A 24,784-nucleotide genomic window follows, 5' to 3' on the forward strand; every position below is an offset into this window, starting at 1 on the left:
TTCATTTCCCACATAACAACCCATCCCTGATACGTGCCATGTCCCACGACAGTGGTTTGAGATTTTGCTCACATGAAAGCCTTTCAGTGTTTTCCACAAGTACCCGGAGTAGCCAGCCTTAATAGAAAATGTAGCCAGCCAGGCCTCCCTGGGCTTGTCCTCTTGGGTTGGCAAACTTTTACTGAACGACCTACATTTTGGTTGTTTCTTGTACATTCTAATGCCTTGATTCCATCAGAAATACACAGCAAAATGAATATACCTTCCACATTGGAAAAAGTAGTTGTGGTATTATGTAGAAGGACATGGCTTTACAATTAATATGTATGAAAATGGATGAATTCAGTGTATTGTTAGTGGTTTTGCATATTGTCTAGGCTTATATGATCAGGATTATTTTCTAGGTAAAATAATATTAAACCTTTTTTAACATGTAATCTGTCTTCTCTTGAGATTAAGGTCTTATTTACATGTCTACTGCAAGATATGAATTGCCACAATGGTGTTTGTTCTTGCCACAATGAAATGTGGCTGCTATATGAAACACGCAAAAGAAAATAAATTAATGTGCCGGGAAACAAAAATATGACTAAGTGGATTTTGACTTCATCATTACCACTTAGGTGACATTACGTGGGACGTGCAAATTCAGGGCTCTACGATGACATGTTTTAGAAGAAGCACAAAGAAATGTAGGCGCACAATGAAAGTATTTGAGGAAGAGTGTTTTTGCGATAAGATATTACTAAAAGTTAATGAATTAAAGGTTTTTTGGGTGTGTTCAATGCTCAATAAAATACAATGTATTCTAAAATATTTGAGTCACTTGGGTGAGACATTTTTAAGGGGTGGTCCTTTACCGTGGTAGAGGTAGGATTCCCATGTCTGTCTGAGAAATGAGATTCTCTGACATCCCTTTGCTAGTAGCAGTTGAGAACTCAAATGAACAACAACCTAGTGTGTGTGAACAGAACAATGTAAATAGTCCAGGAAACAAGAGGACAAAGTCACACTTTCGTAGACTTTTGGGTAAATTAGACCAACTTCTATGCTTGTGTGCTTCTAAAAATGAATCTTTCAGCACTTCACTCACATTGCACACACCACTCCAGGCACTGTTGCTGCGCGTGAGGTGGGATATATTTATTTATTTAATTATTCTTTTTATTTTTTATTTTTTTCACCTTTATTTAACCAGGTAGGCTAGTTGAGAACAAGTTCTCATTTACAACTGCGACCTGGCCAAGATAAAGCAAAACAGTGCGACACAAACAACAACACAGAGTTACACGTGGAATAAACAAGCGTACAGTCAATAACACAATAGGGAAAAAAAGAAAGTCTATATACAGTGTGTGCAATATACAGTGTGTGCAAATGGCATGAGGAGGTAAGACAATAAATAGCCCATAGTAGCGAAGTTTTACAATTTAGCAAATTAACACTGGAGTGATGGATGAGATGGTGATGTGCAAGTAGAAATGCTGGTGTGCAAAAGAGCAGAAAATAAAATAAAATAAATATGGGGATGAGGTAGGTAGATTTGGTGGGCTATTTACAGATGGGCTATGTACAGCTGTAGCGATTGGTTAGCTGCTCAGATAGCTGATGTTTAAAGTTAGTGAGGGAAATATAAGTCTCCAGCTTTAGCGATTTTTGAAATTCGTTCCAGTCATTGGCAGCAGAGAACTGGAAGGAAAGGCGGCCAAAGGGGGTGTTGGCTTTAGGGATGACCAGTGAGATATACCTGCTGGAGCGCGTGCTACGGGTGGGTGTTGTTATCATGACCAGTGAGCTGAGATAAGCCGGAGCTTTACCTTGCAGAGACTTTATAATGACCTGGAGCCAATGGGTCTGGCGACTAATATGTAGCGAGGGCCAGCCGACTAGAGCATACAGGTCGCAGTGGTGGGTGGTATAAGGGGCTTTGGTGACAAAACGGATGGCACTGTGATAGACTGCATCCAGTTTGCTGAGTAGAGTATTGGAAGCTATTTTGTAAATTACATCGTCAAAGTCGAGGATCGATAGGATAGTCAGTTTTACGAGGGTATGTTTGCCGGCGTGAGTGAAGGATGCTTTGTTGCGAAATAGGAAGCCGATTGGAGATTTAATTTTGGATTGGAGATGTTTAATATGAGTCTGGAAGGAGAGTTTACAGTCTAGCCAGACACCTAGGTATTTGTAGTTGTCCACATATTCTACGTCAGAACCATCCAGAGTAGTGATGCTAGTCGGGTGGGCGGGTGCAGGCAGCGAACGGTTGAAAAGCATGCATTTGGTTTTACTAGCGTTTAAGAGCAGTTGGAGGCCATGGAAGGAGTGTTGTATGGCATTGAAGCTCGTTTGGAGGTTAGTTAACACAGTGTCCAAAGAAGGGCCATATGTATACAGACTGGTGTCGTCTGCGTAGAGGTGGATCAGGGAATCACCCGCCGCAGAGCGACATCGTTGATATATACAGAGAAAAGAGTCGGCCTGAGAATTGAACCCTGTGGTACTCCCATAGAGACTGCCAGAGGTCCGGACAACAGCCCCTCGATTTGACACACTGAACTCTGTCTGAGAAGTAGCTGGTGAACCAGGCAAGGCAGTCATTTGAGAAACCAAGGCTGTTGAGTCTGCCGATAAGAATGTGGTGGTTGACACAGAGTCGAAAGCCTTGGCCAGGTCGATGAAGACGGCTGCACAGTACTGTCTTTTATCGATGGCGGTTATGATATAGTTTAGTACCTTGAGCGTCGCTGAGGTGTACCCGTGACCAGCTCGAACACTGGATATGGGACTATACATAGTTCTTTGCATAGAAATAAGAAATCATTCTTATTTCTACAGTTCTTTTTGTGATTTAACAACAACCTATGAAACAAAATGGCAGAATTGTGTGTGGTCATTCTTACATTTTTCAGGTCGCACACATCTATTTTTAGGCGCATATTCAAGTAAAATGGTTGCACTGTAGAGCCCTGAAATTCACTCACACTGTTGGTTTGACTGCAACCAACCACAGCGCAAACAAATCACGCTGCCCACAGAAATCACGCTGCCCACAGGTACCGGGAGGCAGGACAGACAGCAGACTGTCAAACCAGCAGTGTTTCCCTGTCATCACTCGCTTTGTGACTGGCAGGCACCTGTTCTATCAATAGATCGCTAGAAGAGGACTTGTCTGAATTTTTTTGACTAGCGAATTGAAAAGTAGCCTAGTTAAAGCTGCAATATGTACATAGAAATATGAGTTATAGATCTGTCATTCTTTTACCAGCAGCATACCACCCTGCATACCACTACTGGCTTGCTTCTGAAGCTAAGCAGGGTTGGTCCTGGTCAGTCCCTGGATGGGAGACCAGATGCTGCTGGAAGTGGTGTTGGAGGGCCAGTAGGAGGCACTCTTTCCTCTGGTCTAAAAAATATCCCAATGCCCCAGGGCAGTGACACTGCCCTGTGTAGGGTGCCGTCTTTCGGATGGGACGTTAAACGGGTGTCCTGACTCTCTGAGGTCATTAAAGATCCCATGGCACTTATCGTAAGAGTAGGGGTGTTAACCCCTGTGTCCTGGCTAAATTCCCAATCTGGCCCTCAAACCATCATGTTCACCTAATAATCCCCAGTTTACAATTGGCTCATTCATCCCCCTCCTCTCCCCTGTAACTATTCCCCAGGTCGTTGCTGCAAATGAGAACGTGTTCTCAGTCAACTTACCTGGTAAAATAACGGTAAAATAAAAAAATTTTTAAAAAAATTGAAAGAAAGTCTAAGAAGCGGTAGATCTGTTCTTCTATGTCTGCCTTTTCTATGCTTCCCAGTCATACTATCGGTTTTGTATACTAGCTTCAAACTGTTGAAAATACAATATTTTTAGTTATAGAAAATATATTTCACAGCGGTTTAGATGGTACACTGATTCTCTTCACTATACTTGCTTATTTTGGCACAAACATAGAAATTAGGTGAACTATTAGAATTTTACCAACCGGGAAATGGCGGAGCGATATCTGCATAGTGCACCTTTTTAATTTAAGTGGATAAAGTAGGCGCTAGTGGAAAACACAGGAGATCTAGTTGATGCGTTCAGAACCACAGAAATAGAGGAAGACGTGTCGCATCAGCTTGCTGCATTCTATCAAATGCCTGGGCCAAATTAATGACTAGAATTATAGGACATTTGCATCATTATTTTGTGCATTGGAGGATAATAAAGTCAACAGTACATGCACATAAACCTTCTTCAGGCCTCATGCAATTAAAACCAATATTTATTTCGTTTATTCAGGTGTGCTCTAGCAGGGCTGGATCAAAAACCTGCAGACCAAGTAGGAGGGTTGGCCAAACCGTTGGTTTTGTGGTGTCTGTGGTAAATGGTTGAGCATCGCTAATTTGGATTGGTTGGTTATTGTTGGTGCTATTTTGTTTTCTATTGATTAACTGTCCACAGTTAGCCCTGACTGATATACTTGCGTCTATCTTGTTGTCTTTTTCTGCAGAGGGAGACCCTGCTGAGACAACTGGAGACCAACCAGCTGGACATAGACGCTACTCTGGAGGAGCTCAATGTTCAGCAGGAGACTGAGGACCAGAACTATGGCATGTGCGTATTTGCTGACATGCAGGCAGGCTTACACGCACGCACGCACGCACGGACGGACGGACGGACACAAACACAGATGCACATACAGTACACACACACCCACCAATAACCCATCTGTTTCTCGCGATCAGCTACTGCAAATGTATAAGAGCATATTAAAGGTTATTATGATCAATAAAATCACTGTATATTTCCTTGTAAATACTTTGTAAACAAAATGTTGATTTTAAATGATATGTTATTTTTCATGATCAAATCCGCTGTTTTGACCTCCCCAGTTTCCTGGAGATGATGGAAACCAGAAACAAAGCTGGCTTCAGCTCCCCTTCCAATGGCCAGAGCCCCTCCTCAGGCTCCCAGTCCCCCATCGTCCCCCAGAGCGGGCCCTCTACTCCTGGGGCCTGTCCCAGCCCCTGCACCCCCCAGCAACCCCCTCTCCCACCCCAGCCCATAACTATCTCCAACCCTATCCCCAGGTCAGTTCAGGGCCCCCCCTCCTACACCAACCCTAACCTTAACCCCTGTCCCCCTCTCCAGAACACTGTCCTCCCTAGGGGTCCAGGTTACCCACAGCAGCCCCCGGCCCCCCAGCCGCAGCCCCCAACCTCTCAGGGGCCCCAACATGGGGGAACCACACCTGTCCCGACCCCCCAGTCACCCAGTGTCACCCAGGCCCCTCCTGCTCAGAAGAGAGGCTTCATGTCGCGCCTCTTTGGATCAGCCACCTCTGAAACTCCCACTGGTGAGTGTTGGAACCACACTGAACAATAATATAAACGCAACATGCAACAATTTCAAAGATTGTGAGTTAAAGTTCATATAATGAAATCAGCCAATTAAAATAAATGAATTGACCCTTATCTATGGATTTCACATGACTGGGAATACAGATATACATCTGTTGGTCACAGATACCTTAAAAAATAAGGTATGGATCAGAAAACCAGTCAGTATCTGGTGTGACCACCATTAGCCCCATGCAGTGCGACGTCTCCTTCACATAGAGTTGATCAGCCTGTTGATTGTGGCCTGTGGAATGTTGTCCCACTCCTCTTCAATGGCTGTGCGAAGTTGCTGGATATTGGCGGAAACTGGAAAACGCTGTTGTACACGTCGATCCAGAGCATCCCAAACATGCTCAATCGGTAACATGTCTGGTGAGTATGCAGGCCATGGAAGAACTGGGACATTTTCAGCTTCCAGGAATTGTGTACAGATCCTTGTGACATGGGGCTGTGCATTATCATGCTGAAACATGAGCTGATGGCGGCGAAAGAATAGCACGACAATGGGCCTCAGGACCTTTCAAATTGCCATTGATAAAATGCAATTGTCTTCGTTGTCTGTAGCTTATGCCTGCCCATACCATAACACCACCACCACCATGTTGTACTCTGTTCACAACATTAACATCAGCAAACCGCACGCTATCTGCCCGGTACAGTTGAAACCGGGATTCATCTGTGAAGAGCACACTTCTCCAGCGTGCCAGTAGCCATCGAAGGTGAGCATTTGCCCACTGAAGTCGGTTACGAAGCCAAACTGTAGTCAAGTCAAGACCGTGGTGAGAACGACGAGCACGCAGATGAGCTTCCCTCAGACGGTTTCTGACAGTTTGTGCAGAAATTCTTCGGTTGTGCAAGCCCACAGTTTCATCAACTGTCCGGGTGGTTGGTCTCAGATGATCCTGCAGGTTGTGACGCCGGTTGGACATACTGCCAAATTCTCTAAAATGACGTTGGAGTCGGCTTATGGTAGAGAAATTAACATTAAATTCTCTGGCAACAGCTCTGGTAGACATTCCTGTAGTCATTATGCTAACCATCCCTCAAAACTTGAGACATCTGTGGTATTGTGTTGTGTGACAAAACTGCACATTTTAGAGTGGCCTTTTATTGTCCCCAGCACAAGGTGCACCTGTGTAATGATCATGATGTTTAATCAGCTTCTTGATATGCCACACCTGTCAGGTGGATGGATTATCTTGGCAAAGGAGAAATGCGTACTAACAGGGATGTAAACTAATTTCTGCACCAAATTGTTGTGCCTATACAACATTTCTGGCATCTTTTATTTCAGCTCATAAAACATGGGACCAACACTTTACATGTTGCGTTTTATATATTTTTTGTTCAGTATACATTCCATTATGTAGGTCAGATTAGGGTGGAGGGATGGTTCACTTCAAATGCATGGAGCTTTATTTGAACTGTTTGTGGAGGTACTGGTATATTAAAAAACAAGGCCAGGCGATTTGATCTGAAATGCTTATCTAATGGCTTCAAATTCAGTCAATTATTAATTAAGACAACCGGAAAACAAGGTACATGTAGAAATGTGTGAGCGTCTCTCATGTGCATTAAGAGGCCAGAGTCAGTCTGTGGCATGTAATAGTGCTACAGTTTGGTTTGGCTCTAAAGGTTGGCTGGGGCTGAGAGAGAGCTAAGGTTTATATCATAGGCTGAATACGGAGAAGGGGAGGACTTTTGGCCTACGTTTCCATCACCAGCTAGGTTTCCATCACTAGCTAGGTTTCCATCATGAGCTAGGTTTCCATCACTATCTAGGTGTCCATCACTATCTAGGTTTCCATCACTATCTAGGTTTCCATCACTATCTAGGTTTCCATCACTATCTAGGTTTCCATCATCAAGCTAGGTTTCCATCACTATTTAGGTTTCCATCACTAGCTAGGTTTCCATCACTATCTAGGTTTCCATCACTATCTAGGTTTCCATCACTATCTAGGTTTCCATCACTATCTAGGTTTCCATCACTATCTAGGTTTCCATCACTAGCTAGGTTTCCATCACTAGCTAGGTTTCCATCACTATCTAGGTTTCCATCACTATCTAGGTTTCCATCACTAGCTAGGTTTCCATCATTATCTAGGTTTCCATCACTAGCTAGGTTTCCATCACTAGCTAGGTTTCCATCACTAGCTAGGTTTCTATCACTATCACTAAAAATATTTTAAAAAGCTCTGGTGGCAGAAACGAAACTCTAGCTAATGTCTCACAAGAAACCCCATTCAGTATGTAGACCAGTATGTCCACTAGCTAGGTTTCCATCACTAGCTAGGTTTCCACCACTATCTAGGTTTCCATCACTATCTACGTATCCATCACTAGCTAGGTTTCCACCACTATCTAGGTTTCCACCACTATCTAGGTTTCCACCACTATCTAGGTTTCCACCACTATCTAGGTTTCCACCACTATCTAGGTTTCCACCACTATCTAGGTTTCCACCACTATCTAGGTTTCCACCACTATCTAGGTTTCCATCACTATCTACGTATCCATCACTATCTAGGTTTCTATCACTATCTACGTATCCATCACTATTTAGGTTTCCACCACTATCTAGGTTTCCACCACTATCTACGTATCCATCACTATCTACGTATCCATCACTATCTAGGTTTCCATCCAATTGGTTACAGATTTTAATGTGAATATTCTAAAATCCACTTAAAAACAACTTGAGCATTTTTCTACCAGAGATATTTCTTATTGCGGATAAACGGCTGTTCGTGATGACGTAGTGCACATAAAAATAACTTCTAAATTCCCATGTAACGAATAACATTTTTTTATAATTTGTATTATTTTCATTGCATTTTCAACTCTAATGATGGTTTTGTCACAAATGTGTTGTGTTATATAGCGAATGTGCCCTAACCTGGTATTGGCATGTGCGCTTTAGCCAACAGCTCACAGATACAGTGGTGGCTTCACGTGCTCGTGGTATATGCTGGCTTCACATGCTCATGGGAAATAGGAAACTGGGACCTAGGAAGTGGTAATTCTGGCATGATTTGTGTTCAAGTGAATTTGAGGTCGGAACAATTCTTCAACCAGTACGATTTTAGCTAGCTTGATAAGCTTGCAAACATTGCTAGTAATAAAGTTAGTAAGCTTGCTTAACATTGACAATATGGTTAGAATAGCTACATTATCCATATTGATAAGGTTGTAATTATAAAACATTTACTTGTTTAAAACTTTTAATTGAAAAGGTCAGTGGTGAAACGTCACAACTCGGGTTTCCCACTGAGTTTCCCACTTGTAATTCTGACTTGGAGGGTCATTCAAGTGAAATTTCCCACTGGGAACTAGGAGCTTCAGATAACTCCGGTAGCATGTGAATGTGGCGGTGGCCTACCTACCTGACGAGATTATTATAGACAAAAGAGCGGCATTAGTGGGAGAGGAATTGAGCATTTCTGGCACAGTTTATATTACTGACACAAGAACATCCCACCTTGTTTAGCGTCATTTGTTTTGTCGACATTTGAAAAGTTTCCCGGGAAAAAATTGCTCTTTCCATCAGGCCTGTCGTTTACTTCACTCGCATAAAAAGGTTGGATGGAAATCTGGTTAATGTCTATAAACTCAAAATAGCAACCAGTCTACTAATGAATAATGCCTACCAAAGGTAATAGGAAGCCATTTCAAAAGTGATCACTTCGGCATAATGTGATTGAATCAACAGTCATACACGTTAACTGACGTGAAATCCTTTGGGATAGAGGATGATCTTTTTGATTTCCATTTTGGTTTATTAATTGAAAATTACATGCTTGAAATAATGTGGCAGCAGCACGAGACAGGCAGCACGAGACAGACAGCACGAGACAGACAGCACGAGACAGACAGCACGAGACAGACAGCACGAGACTGGCAGCACGAGACTGGCAGCACGAGACTGGCAGCACGAGACTGGCAGCACGAGACTGGCAGCACGAGACTGGCAGCACGAGACTGGCAGCACGAGACTGGCAGCACGAGACTGGCAGCACGAGACTGGCAGCACGAGACTGGCAGCACGAGACTGGCAGCACGAGACTGGCAGCACGAGACTGGCAGCACGAGACTGGCAGCACGAGACTGGCAGCACGAGACTGGCAGCACGAGACTGGCAGCACGAGACTGGCAGCACGAGACTGGCAGCACGAGACTGGCAGCACGAGACTGGCAGCACGAGACTGGCAGCACGAGACTGGCAGCACGAGACTGGCAGCACGAGACTGGCAGCACGAGACTGGCAGCACGAGACAGGCAGCTAGAGACAGGCAGAAAGATGGTTTTCCATTGAATTCTCATTCACATCACAAACTATCACTATGCCAATCAAGCGCAGAAAACAAGTACTGTTTGAAGCCAGGTCTGGTATCCGTACCACCCATTATCATCACCACCATGTTGGGGCGGCAGGTAGCCTAGTGGTTAGAGCATTGAACTAGTAACCGAAAGGTTGCAAGATCAAATCCTCGAGCTGACAAGGTAAAAAATCTGTCGTTCTGCCCCTGAACAAGGCAGTTAACCCACTGTTCCTAGGTCGTCATTGAAAATAAGAATTTGTTCTTAACTGATTTGCCTAGTTAAATAAAGGTAAAATAAATAAAATGTTCATCCTTCCTCTCCCACTCTTCTCTCCTCAGATGGCGCAGACGAGAAGGTGCGGAATGTGGATGACTTTGTTCCTGATGTGGACCGTATCTTGCTGGAGGAGGGGGCTGCTGCCAAGGAGAAAGCCAAGGAGAAAGCTCGAAGAGCAGGCAACATGGACAGTGACAGGTAGATCCTCACTCCCTAATCATCTCCATGATCTTCTATGACCCATGTCCAAGGCTTGTGGCTTTGAATAGGTATACAAGTAAGTGTGGATATAGTGACTTTTTCAATATTTGGACTATTTTGATAGGCTGGCCAACCCTCCACCTGGGGAGCAACTGGAACAAACTCTCCCTGTGTACTAGAACACGTTTCTAATGATCATTGTTTAGTGAAGAAGATCTACCGCTGCTGTGCAGTTCAGACACTCACAGTCAATATGTTCTTCAATATAGTGGAGGTGAATGTATCTTAAAAGGGCATTTCAAACATGTTCATCATCTCCAGCACCAACCCCAACATCAACATATGTGAAAATGGTGCGTTTCTATGTTTTGTAGTAAAAAAGATAGAGGAAGATAATGGTTGCGTCATGTGATTTTTAACCAATTATGAGTAAGCTTTGCCTATTAAGACATGTTCCTTTAATGTGCTTGGTGGGAGGAGGATGAGGGGAGGAGAGGTGGCGGAGGAAAGGGGTGAGGGGTGAGGTTTTTGTTCCGTCAGGTCTCCTCTGCTCAGAATCTAGGTCATTCATCACTCATTTGCTAGAGAGAGAGAGAAAGAGGGAGGGGTGAGAGAAGGCACTTTATTTTATTGGATAAGACTTAAAGGGGCAATCTGCAGTTGCTACGTCCATTTTTAGAAATATAAATTGTTATATGTATCCATTCATTCTTGAAGAATATTACCTTATAAATGCCTCATCACTTCCCATCAGAACCCAAAATGTACGCTGGTTTTCCTCCAATGTTTGTCAACAAAGTAAATTTAAACAAAACTCTATAGCTTCAATACAGGGTTAAAACTATCCTTTTGATGGTCAGTTCTTGCATGCACAGCTCTTTCTATGAATTTGACTATGGTTACATTTCTCTAGCCCCGTCCCTTAGCTTTTGTCGGGAAAAGTTCTTTGTTAATGTACATCTAAACTGCGGATTTCCTCTTAATACAGTCTTACGTTATAGAAATGTGAAGAGAAAAATTGGTCAGATTCCTGTGTTGTATAATGAAGGGAATCAACTTCAATTTGAAGGAGAGAATTGTCCTACAAGGGCCGTTTTGCTGTTTTGGAAAATGAGAAATGAGGCTTGAAGTGCTTAGATGTTAGAAGATGAACTTAAAATGATGAAGTTAAAAGGAGAAGTGGAGAGTGGATGTGAGACACACACACACACACACACACACACACACACAATAGCTTAGTGCTAATAAATACCAACTCTCTTTCACTGAATCAGTCTTCAGGGCTGCCTTTTTGAACTGTCATTCTGGTTAAGATTTTAATGGAGCGTAGCATCAGATAATTAAGTAAGTGTGTAGATAATGGTAAAATAAGTTATTGTTAATGTAATGACTTTTCGATAACATCCCAGTAGGCTATAACTGGATGATGTAATAATATATGAACAGATAATGCAATAATGTTATGATTTAGTCACTGTTCATTTAAATAACGGTAAGTAAAACAAAAGTATTGGGGAACCTGTAGTTGAACCTTTTGTCCTAGCGCAGCTGAAATACTGACATTAGCAACGTTACAGATGTTAACCATGTTATAAGCCTACATGTTATCCAGCTCATGTGCTACATTTCTTAACACAATTCTAACAGAAGGCCACAAGGACAATTCTACAGGTGTCACAAACAACATTAATAAAAAAATGTTTTTAAATGGTTAGGACATCAGACTTAACAAGAGTAGCTTCAAAGTCCTGCATTTGTAAATACATTTAAAACAGTGTGACTTTTCCAGCAGGTGTTGCTCAATGGGGTATCATTACTCAGACGCATACTGATTATATATATTTTTTTGTGGTGCTTGAAAAATGGCCCATCATATTGCTCAAATGTGTTGGTTATTCTTACATCAGGACATCAGAACTGACCACTTCTCTCTCTGTCCATGTTTTACAGTGACGGTGAGGGCCGAGGGGGGAACCCCATGGTGTCAGGGTTCCAGGACGATTTTGCCCCAGATGAGCTGTGCAAGTCTGTGCCCAAATCTGTGCCCAAGGCAGCCACTGTCCCCAGCGTGGGCATCACCCTGACCAGCGATGAAGAGGATGAGGGGATGAAGGCACTTAACGTCATCCAGGACGGTGGATCCGACAGAAGGAGGTATGGGTGGGAAGAGAACTTGAATTGCGTAACCTCAGGTTTTTCTTAAGATGCTAGTATTATACAGTATGTAGATAGAGATTGATGTAAGCATTGGGCGGTAGAGATTGATGTAGTCATTGGGCGGTAGAGATTGATGTGGTCATTGGGCGGTAGAGATTGATGTGGTCATTGGGCGGTAGAGATTGATGTGGTCATTGGGCGGTAGAGATTGATGTAGTCATTGGGCGGTAGAGATTGATGTGGTCATTGGGCGGTAGAGATTGATGTGGTCATTGGGCGGTAGAGATTGATGTGGTCATTGGGCGGTAGAGATTGATGTAGTCATTGGGCGGTAGAGATTGATGTGGTCATTGGGCGGTAGAGATTGATGTAGTCATTGGGCGGTAGAGATTGATGTAGTCCCTGGGGCGGTAGAGATTGATGTGGTCATTGGGCGGTAGAGATTGATGTGGTCATTGGGCGGTAGAGATTGATGTGGTCATTGGGCGGTAGAGATTGATGTGGTCATTGGGCGGTAGAGATTGATGTGGTCATTGGGCGGTAGAGATTGATGTGGTCATTGGGCGGTAGAGATTGATGTGGTCATTGGGCGGTAGAGATTGATGTGGTCATTGGGCGGTAGAGATTGATGTGGTCATTGGGCGGTAGAGATTGATGTGGTCATTGGGCGGTAGAGATTGATGTGGTCATTGGGCGGTAGAGATTGATGTGGTCATTGGGCGGTAGAGATTGATGTGGTCATTGGGCGGTAGAGATTGATGTAGTCATTGGGTGGTAGAGATTGATGTAGTCCCTGGGGCGGTAGAGATTGATGTAGTCCCTGGGGCGGTAGAGATTGATGTAGTCCCTGGGGCGGTAGAGATTGATGTGGTCATTGGGCGGTAGAGATTGATGTGGTCATTGGGCGGTAGAGATTGATGTAGTCATTGGGCGGTAGAGATTGATGTAGTCCCTGGGGCGGTAGAGATTGGTGTGGTCATTGGGCGGTAGAGATTGATGTAGTCATTGGGCGGTAGAGATTGATGTGGTCATTGGGCGGTAGAGATTGATGTGGTCATTGGGCGGTAGAGATTGATGTGGTCATTGGGCGGTAGAGATTGATGTGGTCATTGGGCGGTAGAGATTGATGTAGTCATTGGGCGGTAGAGATTGATGTAGTCATTGGGCGGTAGAGATTGATGTAGTCATTGGGCGGTAGAGATTGATGTGGTCATTGGGCGGTAGAGATTGATGTGGTCATTGGGCGGTAGAGATTGATGTGGTCATTGGGCGGTAGAGATTGATGTGGTCATTGGGCGGTAGAGATTGATGTGGTCATTGGGCGGTAGAGATTGATGTGGTCATTGGGCGGTAGAGATTGATGTGGTCATTGGGCGGTAGAGATTGATGTAGTCATTGGGCGGTAGAGATTGATGTAGTCATTGGGCGGTAGAGATTGATGTGGTCATTGGGCGGTAGAGATTGATGTAGTCATTGGGCGGTAGAGATTGATGTGGTCATTGGGCGGTAGAGATTGATGTGGTCATTGGGCGGTAGAGATTGATGTGGTCATTGGGCGGTAGAGATTGATGTGGTCATTGGGCGGTAGAGATTGATGTGGTCATTGGGCGGTAGAGATTGATGTGGTCATTGGGCGGTAGAGATTGATGTGGTCATTGGGCGGTAGAGATTGATGTGGTCATTGGGCGGTAGAGATTGATGTAGTCATTGGGCGGTAGAGATTGATGTAGTCATTGGGCGGTAGAGATTGATGTGGTCATTGAGCGGTAGATATTGATGTAGTCCCTGGGGCGGTAGAGATTGATGTAATCATTGGGCGGTAGAGATTGATGTAATCATTGGGCGGTAGAGATTGATGTGGTCATTGGGCGGTAGAGATTGATGTAGTCATTGGGCGGTAGAGATTGATGTAGTCATTGGGCGGTAGAGATTGATGTAGTCATTGGGCGGTAGAGATTGATGTGGTCATTGGGCGGTAGAGATTGATGTAGTCATTGGGCGGTAGAGATTGATGTGGTCATTGGGCGGTAGAGATTGATGTGGTCATTGGGCGGTAGAGATTGATGTGGTCATTGGGCGGTAGAGATTGATGTAGTCATTGGGCGGTAGAGATTGATGTAGTCCCTGGGGCGGTAGAGATTGATGTAGTCCCTGGGGCGGTAGAGATTGATGTAGTCATTGGGCGGTAGAGATTGATGTAGTCCCTGGGGCGGTAGAGATTGATGTAGTCCCTGGGGCAGTAGAGATTGATGTAGTCCCTGGGGCGGTAGAGATTGATGTAGTCATTGGGCGGTAGAGATTGATGTAGTCCCTGGGGCGGTAGATATTGATGTGGTCATTGGGCGGTAGAGATTGATGTGGTCATTGGGCGGTAGAGATTGATGTGGTCATTGGGCGGTAGAGATTGATGTGGTCATTGGGCGGTAGAGATTGATGTGGTCATTGGGCGGTAGAGATTGATGTGGTCATTGGGCGGTAGAGATTGATGTGGTCATTGGGCGGTAGAGATTGATGTGGTCATTGGGCGGTAGAGATTGATGTGGTCATTGGGCGGTAGAGATTGATGTAGTCATTGGGCGGTAGAGATTGATGTAGTCATTGGGCGGTAGAGATTGATGTGGTCATTGGGCGGTAGAGATTGATGTAGTCATTGGGCGGTAGAGATTGATGTGGTCATTGGGCGGTAGAGATTGATGTGGTCATTGGGCGGTAGAGATTGATGTGGTCATTGGGCGGTAGAGATTGATGTGGTCATTGGGCGGTAGAGATTGATGTGGTCATTGGGCGGTAGAGATTGATGTGGTCATTGGGCGGTAGAGATTGATGTGGTCATTGGGCGGTAGAGATTGATGTGGTCATTGGGCGGTAGAGATTGATGTAGTCATTGGGCGGTAGAGATTGATGTAGTCATTGGGCGGTAGAGATTGATGTGGTCATTGAGCGGTAGATATTGATGTAGTCCCTGGGGCGGTAGAGATTGATGTAATCATTGGGCGGTAGAGATTGATGTAATCATTGGGCGGTAGAGATTGATGTGGTCATTGGGCGGTAGAGATTGATGTAGTCATTGGGCGGTAGAGATTGATGTAGTCATTGGGCGGTAGAGATTGATGTAGTCATTGGGCGGTAGAGATTGATGTGGTCATTGGGCGGTAGAGATTGATGTAGTCATTGGGCGGTAGAGATTGATGTGGTCATTGGGCGGTAGAGATTGATGTGGTCATTGGGCGGTAGAGATTGATGTGGTCATTGGGCGGTAGAGATTGATGTAGTCATTGGGCGGTAGAGATTGATGTAGTCCCTGGGGCGGTAGAGATTGATGTAGTCCCTGGGGCGGTAGAGATTGATGTAGTCATTGGGCGGTAGAGATTGATGTAGTCCCTGGGGCGGTAGAGATTGATGTAGTCCCTGGGGCAGTAGAGATTGATGTAGTCCCTGGGGCGGTAGAGATTGATGTAGTCATTGGGCGGTAGAGATTGATGTAGTCCCTGGGGCGGTAGATATTGATGTGGTCATTGGGCGGTAGAGATTGATGTGGTCATTGGGCGGTAGAGATTGATGTGGTCATTGGGCGGTAGAGATTGATGTAGTCATTGGGCGGTAGAGATTGATGTGGTCATTGGGCGGTAGAGATTGATGTAGTCATTGGGCGGTAGAGATTGATGTAATCTCTGGGCGGTAGATATTGATGTAGTCCCTGGGGCAGTAGAGATTGATGTGGTCATTGGGCGGTAGATATTGATGTGGTCATTGGGCGGTAGAGATTGATGTGGTCATTGGGCGGTAGAGATTGATGTAGTCATTGGGCGGTAGAGATTGATGTAGTCCCTGGGGCAGTAGAGATTGATGTAGTCATTGGGCGGTAGAGATTGATGTGGTCATTGGGCGGTAGAGATTGATGTAGTCCCTGGGGCAGTAGAGATTGATGTAGTCATTGGGCGGTAGAGATTGATGTAGTCCCTGGGGCAGTAGAGATTGATGTAGTCATTGGGCGGTAGAGATTGATGTGGTCATTGGGCGGTAGAGATTGATGTGGTCATTGGGCGGTAGAGATTGATGTGGTCATTGGGCGGTAGAGATTGATGTAGTCATTGGGCGGTAGAGATTGATGTGGTCATTGGGCGGTAGAGATTGATGTGGTCATTGGGCGGTAGAGATTGATGTGGTCATTGGGCGGTAGAGATTGATGTAGTCATTGGGCGGTAGAGATTGATGTGGTCATTGGGCGGTAGAGATTGATGTAGTCATTGGGCGGTAGAGATTGATGTGGTCATTGGGCGGTAGAGATTGGTGTGGTCATTGGGCGGTAGAGATTGATGTGGTCATTGGGCGGTAGAGATTGATGTGGTCATTGGGCGGTAGAGATTGATGTGGTCTATGGGCGGTAGATATTGATGTGGTCATTGGGCGGTAGAGATTGATGTGGTCATTGGGCGGTAGATATTGGTGTGGTCATTGGGCGGTAGAGATTGGTGTGGTCATTGGGCGGTAGATATTGGTGTAGTCATTGGGCCCTTTTTACATCAGCAGTTGTCACAAAGTGCTTATACAGAAACACAGCCTAAAACACCTAAAACCCCAAACTGCAAGCAATGCAGATGTAGAAGCACGGTGGCTAGGAAAAACTCTAGAAAAGCAGGAACCTAGGAAGAAACCTAGAGAGGAACCAGGCTCTGAGGGGTGGCCAGTCCTCTTCTGGCTATGCCGGGTGGAGATTATAAAGTTACATGGCCTTTAAGGCCAGATTGTTCTTCAAGATATTCAAATGTTCATAGATGACCAGCCGAGTCAAATAAGAATCAGTGGTTATAGAGTGTGCAACAGGTCAGCACCTCAGGAGTAATTATCAGTTGTTTTTTCATTGCCGAGCATTCAGAGGTTGAGACAGCAAGTACAGTAGAGCGAGGGGGAGATTGAGAGAGAGAGAAACAGCATGTCCGGGACATGGTAGCGTGTCTGGTGAACAGGTCAGGGTTAACTTATTGATGTTATCATGCATGTTTTAATATTTAGATCTGTATTGTGCTTTCTGATCAGATCCTCCAACGCTTTGAAGACTCAAAACAAGACCGGAGAAGCCAAGAAACCAGCGGGCTTAAAGATGTCGTCCGAGCCCGTCTCATTCCTGAACACGACCCTAGCCCCGGTGCAGTCCATGTGGGCAGGCAAGAAGAAGGGAGGGGATGAATCCTCCCACTCAGACCAAGAAGCTCCAGGGGCCGATCAGATGCTCTCCTTCGTCATGGACGAACCAGACTATGAGGACGAGGAGTTTGAGAAGCCCAAGAAAAAGAAGGTGCCGTTACAGTAGACTGCTCTGTTACAGTAGACTGCTCTGTTACAGTGGACTGCTCTGTTACAGTGGACTGCTCTGTTACAGTGGACTGCTCTGTTACAGTGGACTGCTCTGTTACAGTGGACTGCTCTGTTACAGTGGACTGCTCTGTTACAGTGGACTGCTCTGATACAGTGGACTGCTCTGTTACAGTGGACTGCTCTGTTACAGTGGACTGCTCTGTTACAGTGGACTGCTCTGTTACAGTGGACTGCTCTGTTACAGTGGACTGCTCTGTTACAGTGGACTGCTCTGATACAGTGGACTGCTCTGATACAGTGGACTGCTCTGTTACAGTGGACTGCTCTGTTACAGTGGACTGCTCTGTTACAGTAGACTGCTCTGTTACAGTGGACTGCTCTGTTACAGTGGACTGCTCTGTTACAGTGGACTGCTCTGTTACAGTGGACTGCTCTGTTACAGTGGACTGCTCTGTTACAGTAGACTGCTCTGTTACAGTGGACTGCTCTGTTACAGTGAACTGCTCTGTTACAGTGGACTGCTCAATCCTCTCATCCCCTTCTATTGGGTCAATGTGAAATGTAGAAGAAGGTGTCCATTACTTTCCAGACACAGGGCCTTCTGTTTTCTCATATATGTGATAGTGGTAGGTAGAGATGGGGTTTTTCTATAGTGGTCACGTTTACATGCACAGTAATAATTGAATATTAAACCGATTATAGTAGTAGGCAGATTATGCAATAGTCAGGAAACACCTTACTCTGGTTATTTTAATGGGCGTAAGATCGATTTAAACACCTGGTTTTCCAAGCAATCCTTTTTGAATTATTAGGAGATGTAAACACCTTAATAAGCGTATCAACTGTGTGTTTGATCTGCGCTTGTGCTTTGATCTCATCGAGGAGCAAGCCTTCTTCTGTAGCGCAAGTGTATGCGTCTTAGAAGTAGTCTTCACATACAAACTATATGTCTGAACTCAATAACACAGTCGCTGTGGTAGAACCTTTATTTCCGTTGGTGATTTCCTGCAGTTATCAGCGTGCCATCAAGTAACCTGATTTCAGATGTGTCCATGTAAACAGGATTATTAGGAAAATCGTTCTTCTTGCAAAGCATGTAAATGTTTTAATCAAACGATTATATTAATCTGATTATTCACAATAATCGCATGATTGTGTGCATGTAACCATACTCAGTGATTGACAGATTGAGAACTTTGATTATATTTGACGGTAGTTAGACCTATGGGTGGCAGCCTTTCTCAACCTAGTCCTCAGGACCCATATATTTGGCTGGGTTTAGAAATGCTGATTTAGACTGAATGTGAAAGAGAACAGGTCCATCTATTGTACCAACCTCTTTCTCCTACTTTCTCTCTCCCCTTCTTTCTGTCTTTCCATCTCTCTTTGTCCCCTACTCATTCTCTATCACGCCCCCCTCCCCCCCCCCCCTTCCTGTCTCCCCTTTACCAAGGAGCCTTCAGCTGTACTGGAGGACCTGAAGCCGGTCCAGCCCTCTGTCCTCCCTATCAAGAGCGACGACCTGGACCTGTTTGGACTGGGATTCCAGGATGTGGCGCCCAAGAGCAAGGAAAGCAGTGAGGACCAAGATGGTGAGCAAGGTTCCGAAGCAAAGTAATTGGAAATCATTGGAGTCATGATCACTATTCTGGACTAGTGTGTCTGTGTGTTTTATACTTTCACAGTTTGGGTATATGTATTGGTAAAAAAAATTCAGAGTTGTCTTAATTTTGCTTAATTGTCTTGCAGACCGAGAAAGTAGATCCTCAACAAAGGACAAGAAGAAGAAGAAGAAGAAGAGTAAAGAGGTAAGGTGAAAGATGAGTCGTCTTTACACCCTGGGTGTCATCCTCAGCTAATAGTAACTATGGGACACGTCTGCTCCTTGCAGGAGGACGACAAAAGCAGCAAGAAACGACACAAACAGAAGAAAAAGGAGGAGTCAGGGAGCGGGGACGAGAAAGAGAAGAAAAAGAAGAAGTCAAAGTCGACCAAGAAAGCCGGCGGCGTGGTGGACGACCTGGAGTCTTTTCTCGCCGGAGACGAAGACTACGAGGAGATGTAGAATATCCCCCCCAGCATCCAATCAGGACTACGTTTCTACTGCAGCATTCTAGGGTCAGGATGTAGCCATGAAGACGACAGAATGCGTCGACTGACTGGCTGCGTGATCGAAGACTGCAATTCTCATTGGGTGATAGTTATTTCCCACTTCCTGACGTTGTGGTGCCTCTACGGTGGTTAGATTTTGATCATTTGTGATTGTTTGTTTTGCTTACCCTTTTACTGTACATGCAACACTACCGTCATACAACAACACTACTGCAAATCTGTAGCTGGTATATCCAGGTTTTGAGTTTACACTCTTAGGACAAAACCACCATTACTTTGATGTTTCCACGGTTGATTACACTTGGCTATACTCACTACAATGTCTTTGCTATTCCATTTGTCTTTCCCCATTGGGCCTGCTTTCTGGTAAAGGCTTTAGAACTGACCCTAGTACAGAGTTGTGACTATTTCTATATGGGAGCGCTTTCCTTTACACTGACCAGTGTTCAGGAGTCGGGGGACGTGTGTGCATTCATTATGAATTATGTTGAACATTGCTTGAGCAGCGATATAAATGTTATTTATGTTTATCTGGTGTTGGCTTTTCGAAGTACGGCTATGTCTAGGTACAGTAGGAGTCTGTGAGTGTTTACTAAACCAGACATTTTGGGAGTTTCTCTGAAATGATTCAGCAAATTTCACTGTGCATGATCATTTTGGTTTGATGTCAATGCCTTAAGGAAAGCTTTACTTTAACACTGGAAAGGGTTACTTTAACACCGGAAAGGGGGTTACTTTAACACTGGAAAGGGTTACTTTAACACCGGAAAGGGTTACTTTAACACCGGAAAGGGTTACTTTAACACCGGAAAGGGGGTTACTTTAACACCGGAAAGGGGGTTACTTTAACACCGGAAAGGGGGTTACTTTAACACCGGAAAGGGGGTTACTTTAACACCGGAAAGGGGGTTACTTTAACACCGGAAAGGGGGTTACTTTAACACCGGAAAGGGGGTTACTTTAACACCGGAAAGGGGGTTACTTTAACACCGGAAAGGGTTACTTTAACACCGGAAAGGGTTACTTTAACACCGGAAAGGGGGTTACTTTAACACCGGAAAGGGGGTTACTTTAACACCGGAAAGGGGGTTACTTTAACACCGGAAAGGGGGTTACTTTAACACCGGAAAGGGGGTTACTTTAACACCGGAAAGGGGGTTACTTTAACACCGGAAAGGGGGTTACTTTAACACCGGAAAGGGGGTTACTTTAACACCGGAAAGGGGGTTACTTTAACACCGGAAAGGGGGTTACTTTAACACCGGAAAGGGGGTTACTTTAACACCGGAAAGGGGGTTACTTTAACACCGGAAAGGGGGTTACTTTAACACCGGAAAGGGGGTTACTTTAACACCGGAAAGGGGGTTACTTTAACACCGGAAAGGGTTACTTTAACACCGGAAAGGGGGTTACTTTAACACCGGAAAGGGGGTTACTTTAACACCGGAAAGGGGGTTACTTTAACACTGTAAAGTGTTACTTTAACACCGGAAAGGGTTACTTTAACACCGGAAAGGGTTACTTTAACACCGGAAAGGGGGCTACTTTAACACCGGAAAGGGGGCTACTTTAACACCGGAAAGGGGGTTACTTTAACACCGGAAAGGGGGTTACTTTAACACCGGAAAGGGTTACTTTAACACCGGAGAGGGTTACTTTAACACCGGAAAGGGTTACTTTAACACCGGAAAGGGGGTTACTTTAACACTGTAAAGTGGCGATATGAATGCCTTTTAGTTGTAGAGATCTGATTGTTCAATGATGCCGTCATTCTGGCAAAATGCAAGGGAAGCCAAGATACGATGTCTTTTTTTCAACCTGCTGTTCTGTTAAGTCGTGTTGTTGTTTTTACTAAGTGGCAGTTGTACAATGTAATTTGACGTTTCTTCTAATTTCTTCCATTAACCAAATGATGTGTTTCTTGGACACATGTTTTAATATCTCCGTGGTTACCTGTAACTTTTACACAAGTTTACTTGGATCCTATTTCTTGATGTTGCTGAGCACCATGTGGGATGGTTTTGCTGTGTAGAGTGATATCTCATAATGGAACATAGTCCTTACTGAACTTGTTAACTTTACTGTAGGGGAGTGTGTAAGTCTGCTAGTCAGTCATAACTACACACTGCTATCTATCTGCACTCCGATCCAGGGGATGTTTACAACAAAGTAAATGGCCTCAAGCTATTCATTCCACCTTAAGTCCCCGTAGAAAGAATTGACAACATATCAGGAATGTATTTAGAGTCATATCATACATGTATGCATTGTTACCATTCCATATTTATTTTGAAATATTAAGAAAATATTTTTGGACATTAAACAGATCCCATGTTAATATATCCATTATAGAAAAGTATATGCACTTGTATTCATGCATTTGTACTGCATATTTCTCTATGTGTGTTTTTACCTTGCTCTGTTGTGTCTAAAATAGGTATTTTGAACTGTCTTTAAAAGAGACACTACATATCCATTTCCACCCAGCCATCTATGGGTCGTGACTGCAGTGTACTGCTAGTTAGGTATCCTGACCACTGCCTCACTGTATATTATCAGGGAGAACATGCAACATTTCCAGACTGTGTATCGGAACCTACTGTACATCAATAGAACTCTTACATCAATAGAACTGTTCCATCAATAGAACTGTTACATCAACAGATCTGTTTCATCAATAGAACTGTTCCATCGATAGAACTGTTACATCGATAGAACTTTTTCATCGATAGAACTTTTTCATCAATAGAACTGTTTCATCGATAGAACTGTTTCATCGATAGAACTGTTTCATCGATAGAACTGTTTCATCGATAGAACTGTTTCATCGATAGAACTGTTTCATCGATAGAACTGTTTCATCGATAGAACTGTTTCATCGATAGAACTGTTACATCGATAGAACTGTTACATCGATAGAACTGTTTCATCGATAGAACTGTTTCATCGATAGAACTGTTTCATCGATAGAACTGTTTCATCGATAGAACTGTTTCATCGATAGAACTGTTTCATCGATAGAACTGTTTCATCGATAGAACTGTTTCATCGATAGAACTGTTTCATCGATAGAACTGTTTCATCGATAGAACTGTTTCATCGATAGAACTGTTTCATCGATAGAACTGTTTCATCGATAGAACTGTTTCATCGATAGAACTGTTTCATCGATAGAACTGTTTCATCGATAGAACTGTTTCATCAATAGAACTGTTACATCAATAGAACTGTTACTTACATCAGTAGAACTGTCCCAAGAGACGGCTCTGCGAGCGTTTGTTGAATCAGGTAGACCTATAGCTCAGTCTTTCCCTGACCGCTCGTATATCCTTGGTTCTCTCTGGTCGAAGGCGGTATACTCTGGGGACACCGGGGTCCCCTCACACCTCATCCCCTCTTCTGGCTTAGTCCTCTTTCTCACCATAGGGAGTGATGTCATTTTTTGCTGTAGCCTAACCCTCCCAGCTGGCTTGACGGGAGGGAACCCAATGTGGCGAGGTCGACTCCCAGGCTGACCATGGGGTCATCCTCAGTGTTTCCCCCTCATGCAGCTGTCTGCCTGTCAGGCTAGCTGCTAGGCTAGGGCACCCACCCCTACCGCTACTATGGACCAAATCCTAACTTCCTCTACAGTCGAATAATGTCAGTTGGTGTCCTGTTGACATTAATGCATGACTAAATGAACATTTTGCTTAAGTGGAAGTTAGGAGTCACCCCTATGAAAGTAAAATCCCAGGCGAGCCATGTCAACTCGTCAAAGAGCCCCACTGCATGAGCGTCACTGTGAGAAACAACAACACACCTGGCTGTACCACTGTAGAATTAGAATTTGTAGAACAGACATTGTTAGTGCATACATTATGGAGGGATAGTGTCTTTTCTAGTTATTCTAATTCTGTGTTTATGTAATATAACCCAGTCCTACCCAGACCTGTTTTGTTTTTTGGTAGTTGATTTTGTTTCATTACGTTATTTTGCTTTTTGTTCAATGACGTGTGAAGGAATTTGTTTTGATTCATGTAGATCAAACCAATGCAACTTTTTGTTTACTGCTTTTTCTGTGGTATGATGTCTTCTGGGTAAAGTTAAAACAGGAATCATCCAGATCATGCAAACTGCCAGTGAAAGGTGGCAACAAGCGAACTTGAGATTATCTCTTGGTTACATCTTCCACCTTGATTTTAAATGTAATATCCGTTGTGCATTGTCTTCATCTTGCTTGCTCCCTGCATATTGTCTTTGTTGAGGTAATTGTGTCTTTAGTTGATTGAACTGTTGGTTGAATTTGGTCTGTTTTATGTGTATGCATCTGAATATATTGAGAGATGGTGGGCAACTGGGGGGGAATAAAAGAGATTATTTTGACATTCCTCATATGCTTCCATCTACACACTGTAAGTGATAAAATTGTCTAATAAATGCAAAAATACTTACATTTTTTGGCTCAAAATCTCATGAATTGGCATGTTTGTAATGAGTTATTTTCTAAACCTTTATTTTACTGTATGTAGTCTGTTCCATTATAGTCTTGTGATAAAACAATCAGCTGAAATACAGAAACAGATTTAGCAGTTGTAAGACCTATGTAAAAACTGTTGTAAATACAGTCCATTATTTTTGTGACACCTAAATGTAAAGTGGGATATCTTTTCAAATAGAACGATAATTGTTTCTTTTTTTTCTGCTCTCCAGAAGCCGTACTTCTGGTTTCAGGTCTAAAATATCTACATTCATTCAGAAGACCAAAACATTACGCTTACACACATTGTCATACCGTTGAAGGGACAGTTCAGTAGAATGTTTCTTAACGGGCCTTTTTTTGTATCCATTGCTCCCAAAAGGTATGTTTTCTCTGCAGCCACTCGGGGGCAGTGTGATAAAATAGATGAATGTTTCGACTGGTCGTTCACCTCAAGGCCCAGTGTGTGAAATTCGCTAGTGCATGGGGTGCATTAGGTTCTATAGAGCACTGGATTTCATATGCGCCAAAGTGCAGTGAGATGAATATACTAACTCTCAATGACAA

General features: G+C 43.9%; 1 protein-coding gene across 2 annotated transcripts in view; it reads left to right on the top strand.

Moving 5' to 3' along the window:
• Nucleotides 1-24,193, top strand: part of LOC129818982 (rab-like protein 6) — a 37,000-nt gene extending 12,807 nt beyond the window's left edge. For both annotated transcript variants that reach the window (XM_055875403.1, XM_055875402.1), the window contains 8 exons: nt 4,485-4,588; nt 4,867-5,330; nt 10,035-10,170; nt 12,124-12,327; nt 17,368-17,626; nt 19,100-19,238; nt 19,396-19,454; nt 19,538-24,193. In XM_055875403.1, the coding sequence (XP_055731378.1) occupies nt 4,485-4,588; nt 4,867-5,330; nt 10,035-10,170; nt 12,124-12,327; nt 17,368-17,626; nt 19,100-19,238; nt 19,396-19,454; nt 19,538-19,711 (1,539 nt within the window). In that variant the 3' untranslated portion in view covers nt 19,712-24,193. The remainder of the gene's footprint in view (nt 1-4,484; nt 4,589-4,866; nt 5,331-10,034; nt 10,171-12,123; nt 12,328-17,367; nt 17,627-19,099; nt 19,239-19,395; nt 19,455-19,537) is intronic.
• The last annotated feature ends 591 nt before the right edge of the window (nt 24,194-24,784 follow it).

The sequence above is a fragment of the Salvelinus fontinalis genome, chromosome 21, assembly GCF_029448725.1.
Source record: "Salvelinus fontinalis isolate EN_2023a chromosome 21, ASM2944872v1, whole genome shotgun sequence".
In the NCBI taxonomy this organism is placed as follows: domain Eukaryota; kingdom Metazoa; phylum Chordata; class Actinopteri; order Salmoniformes; family Salmonidae; genus Salvelinus; species Salvelinus fontinalis.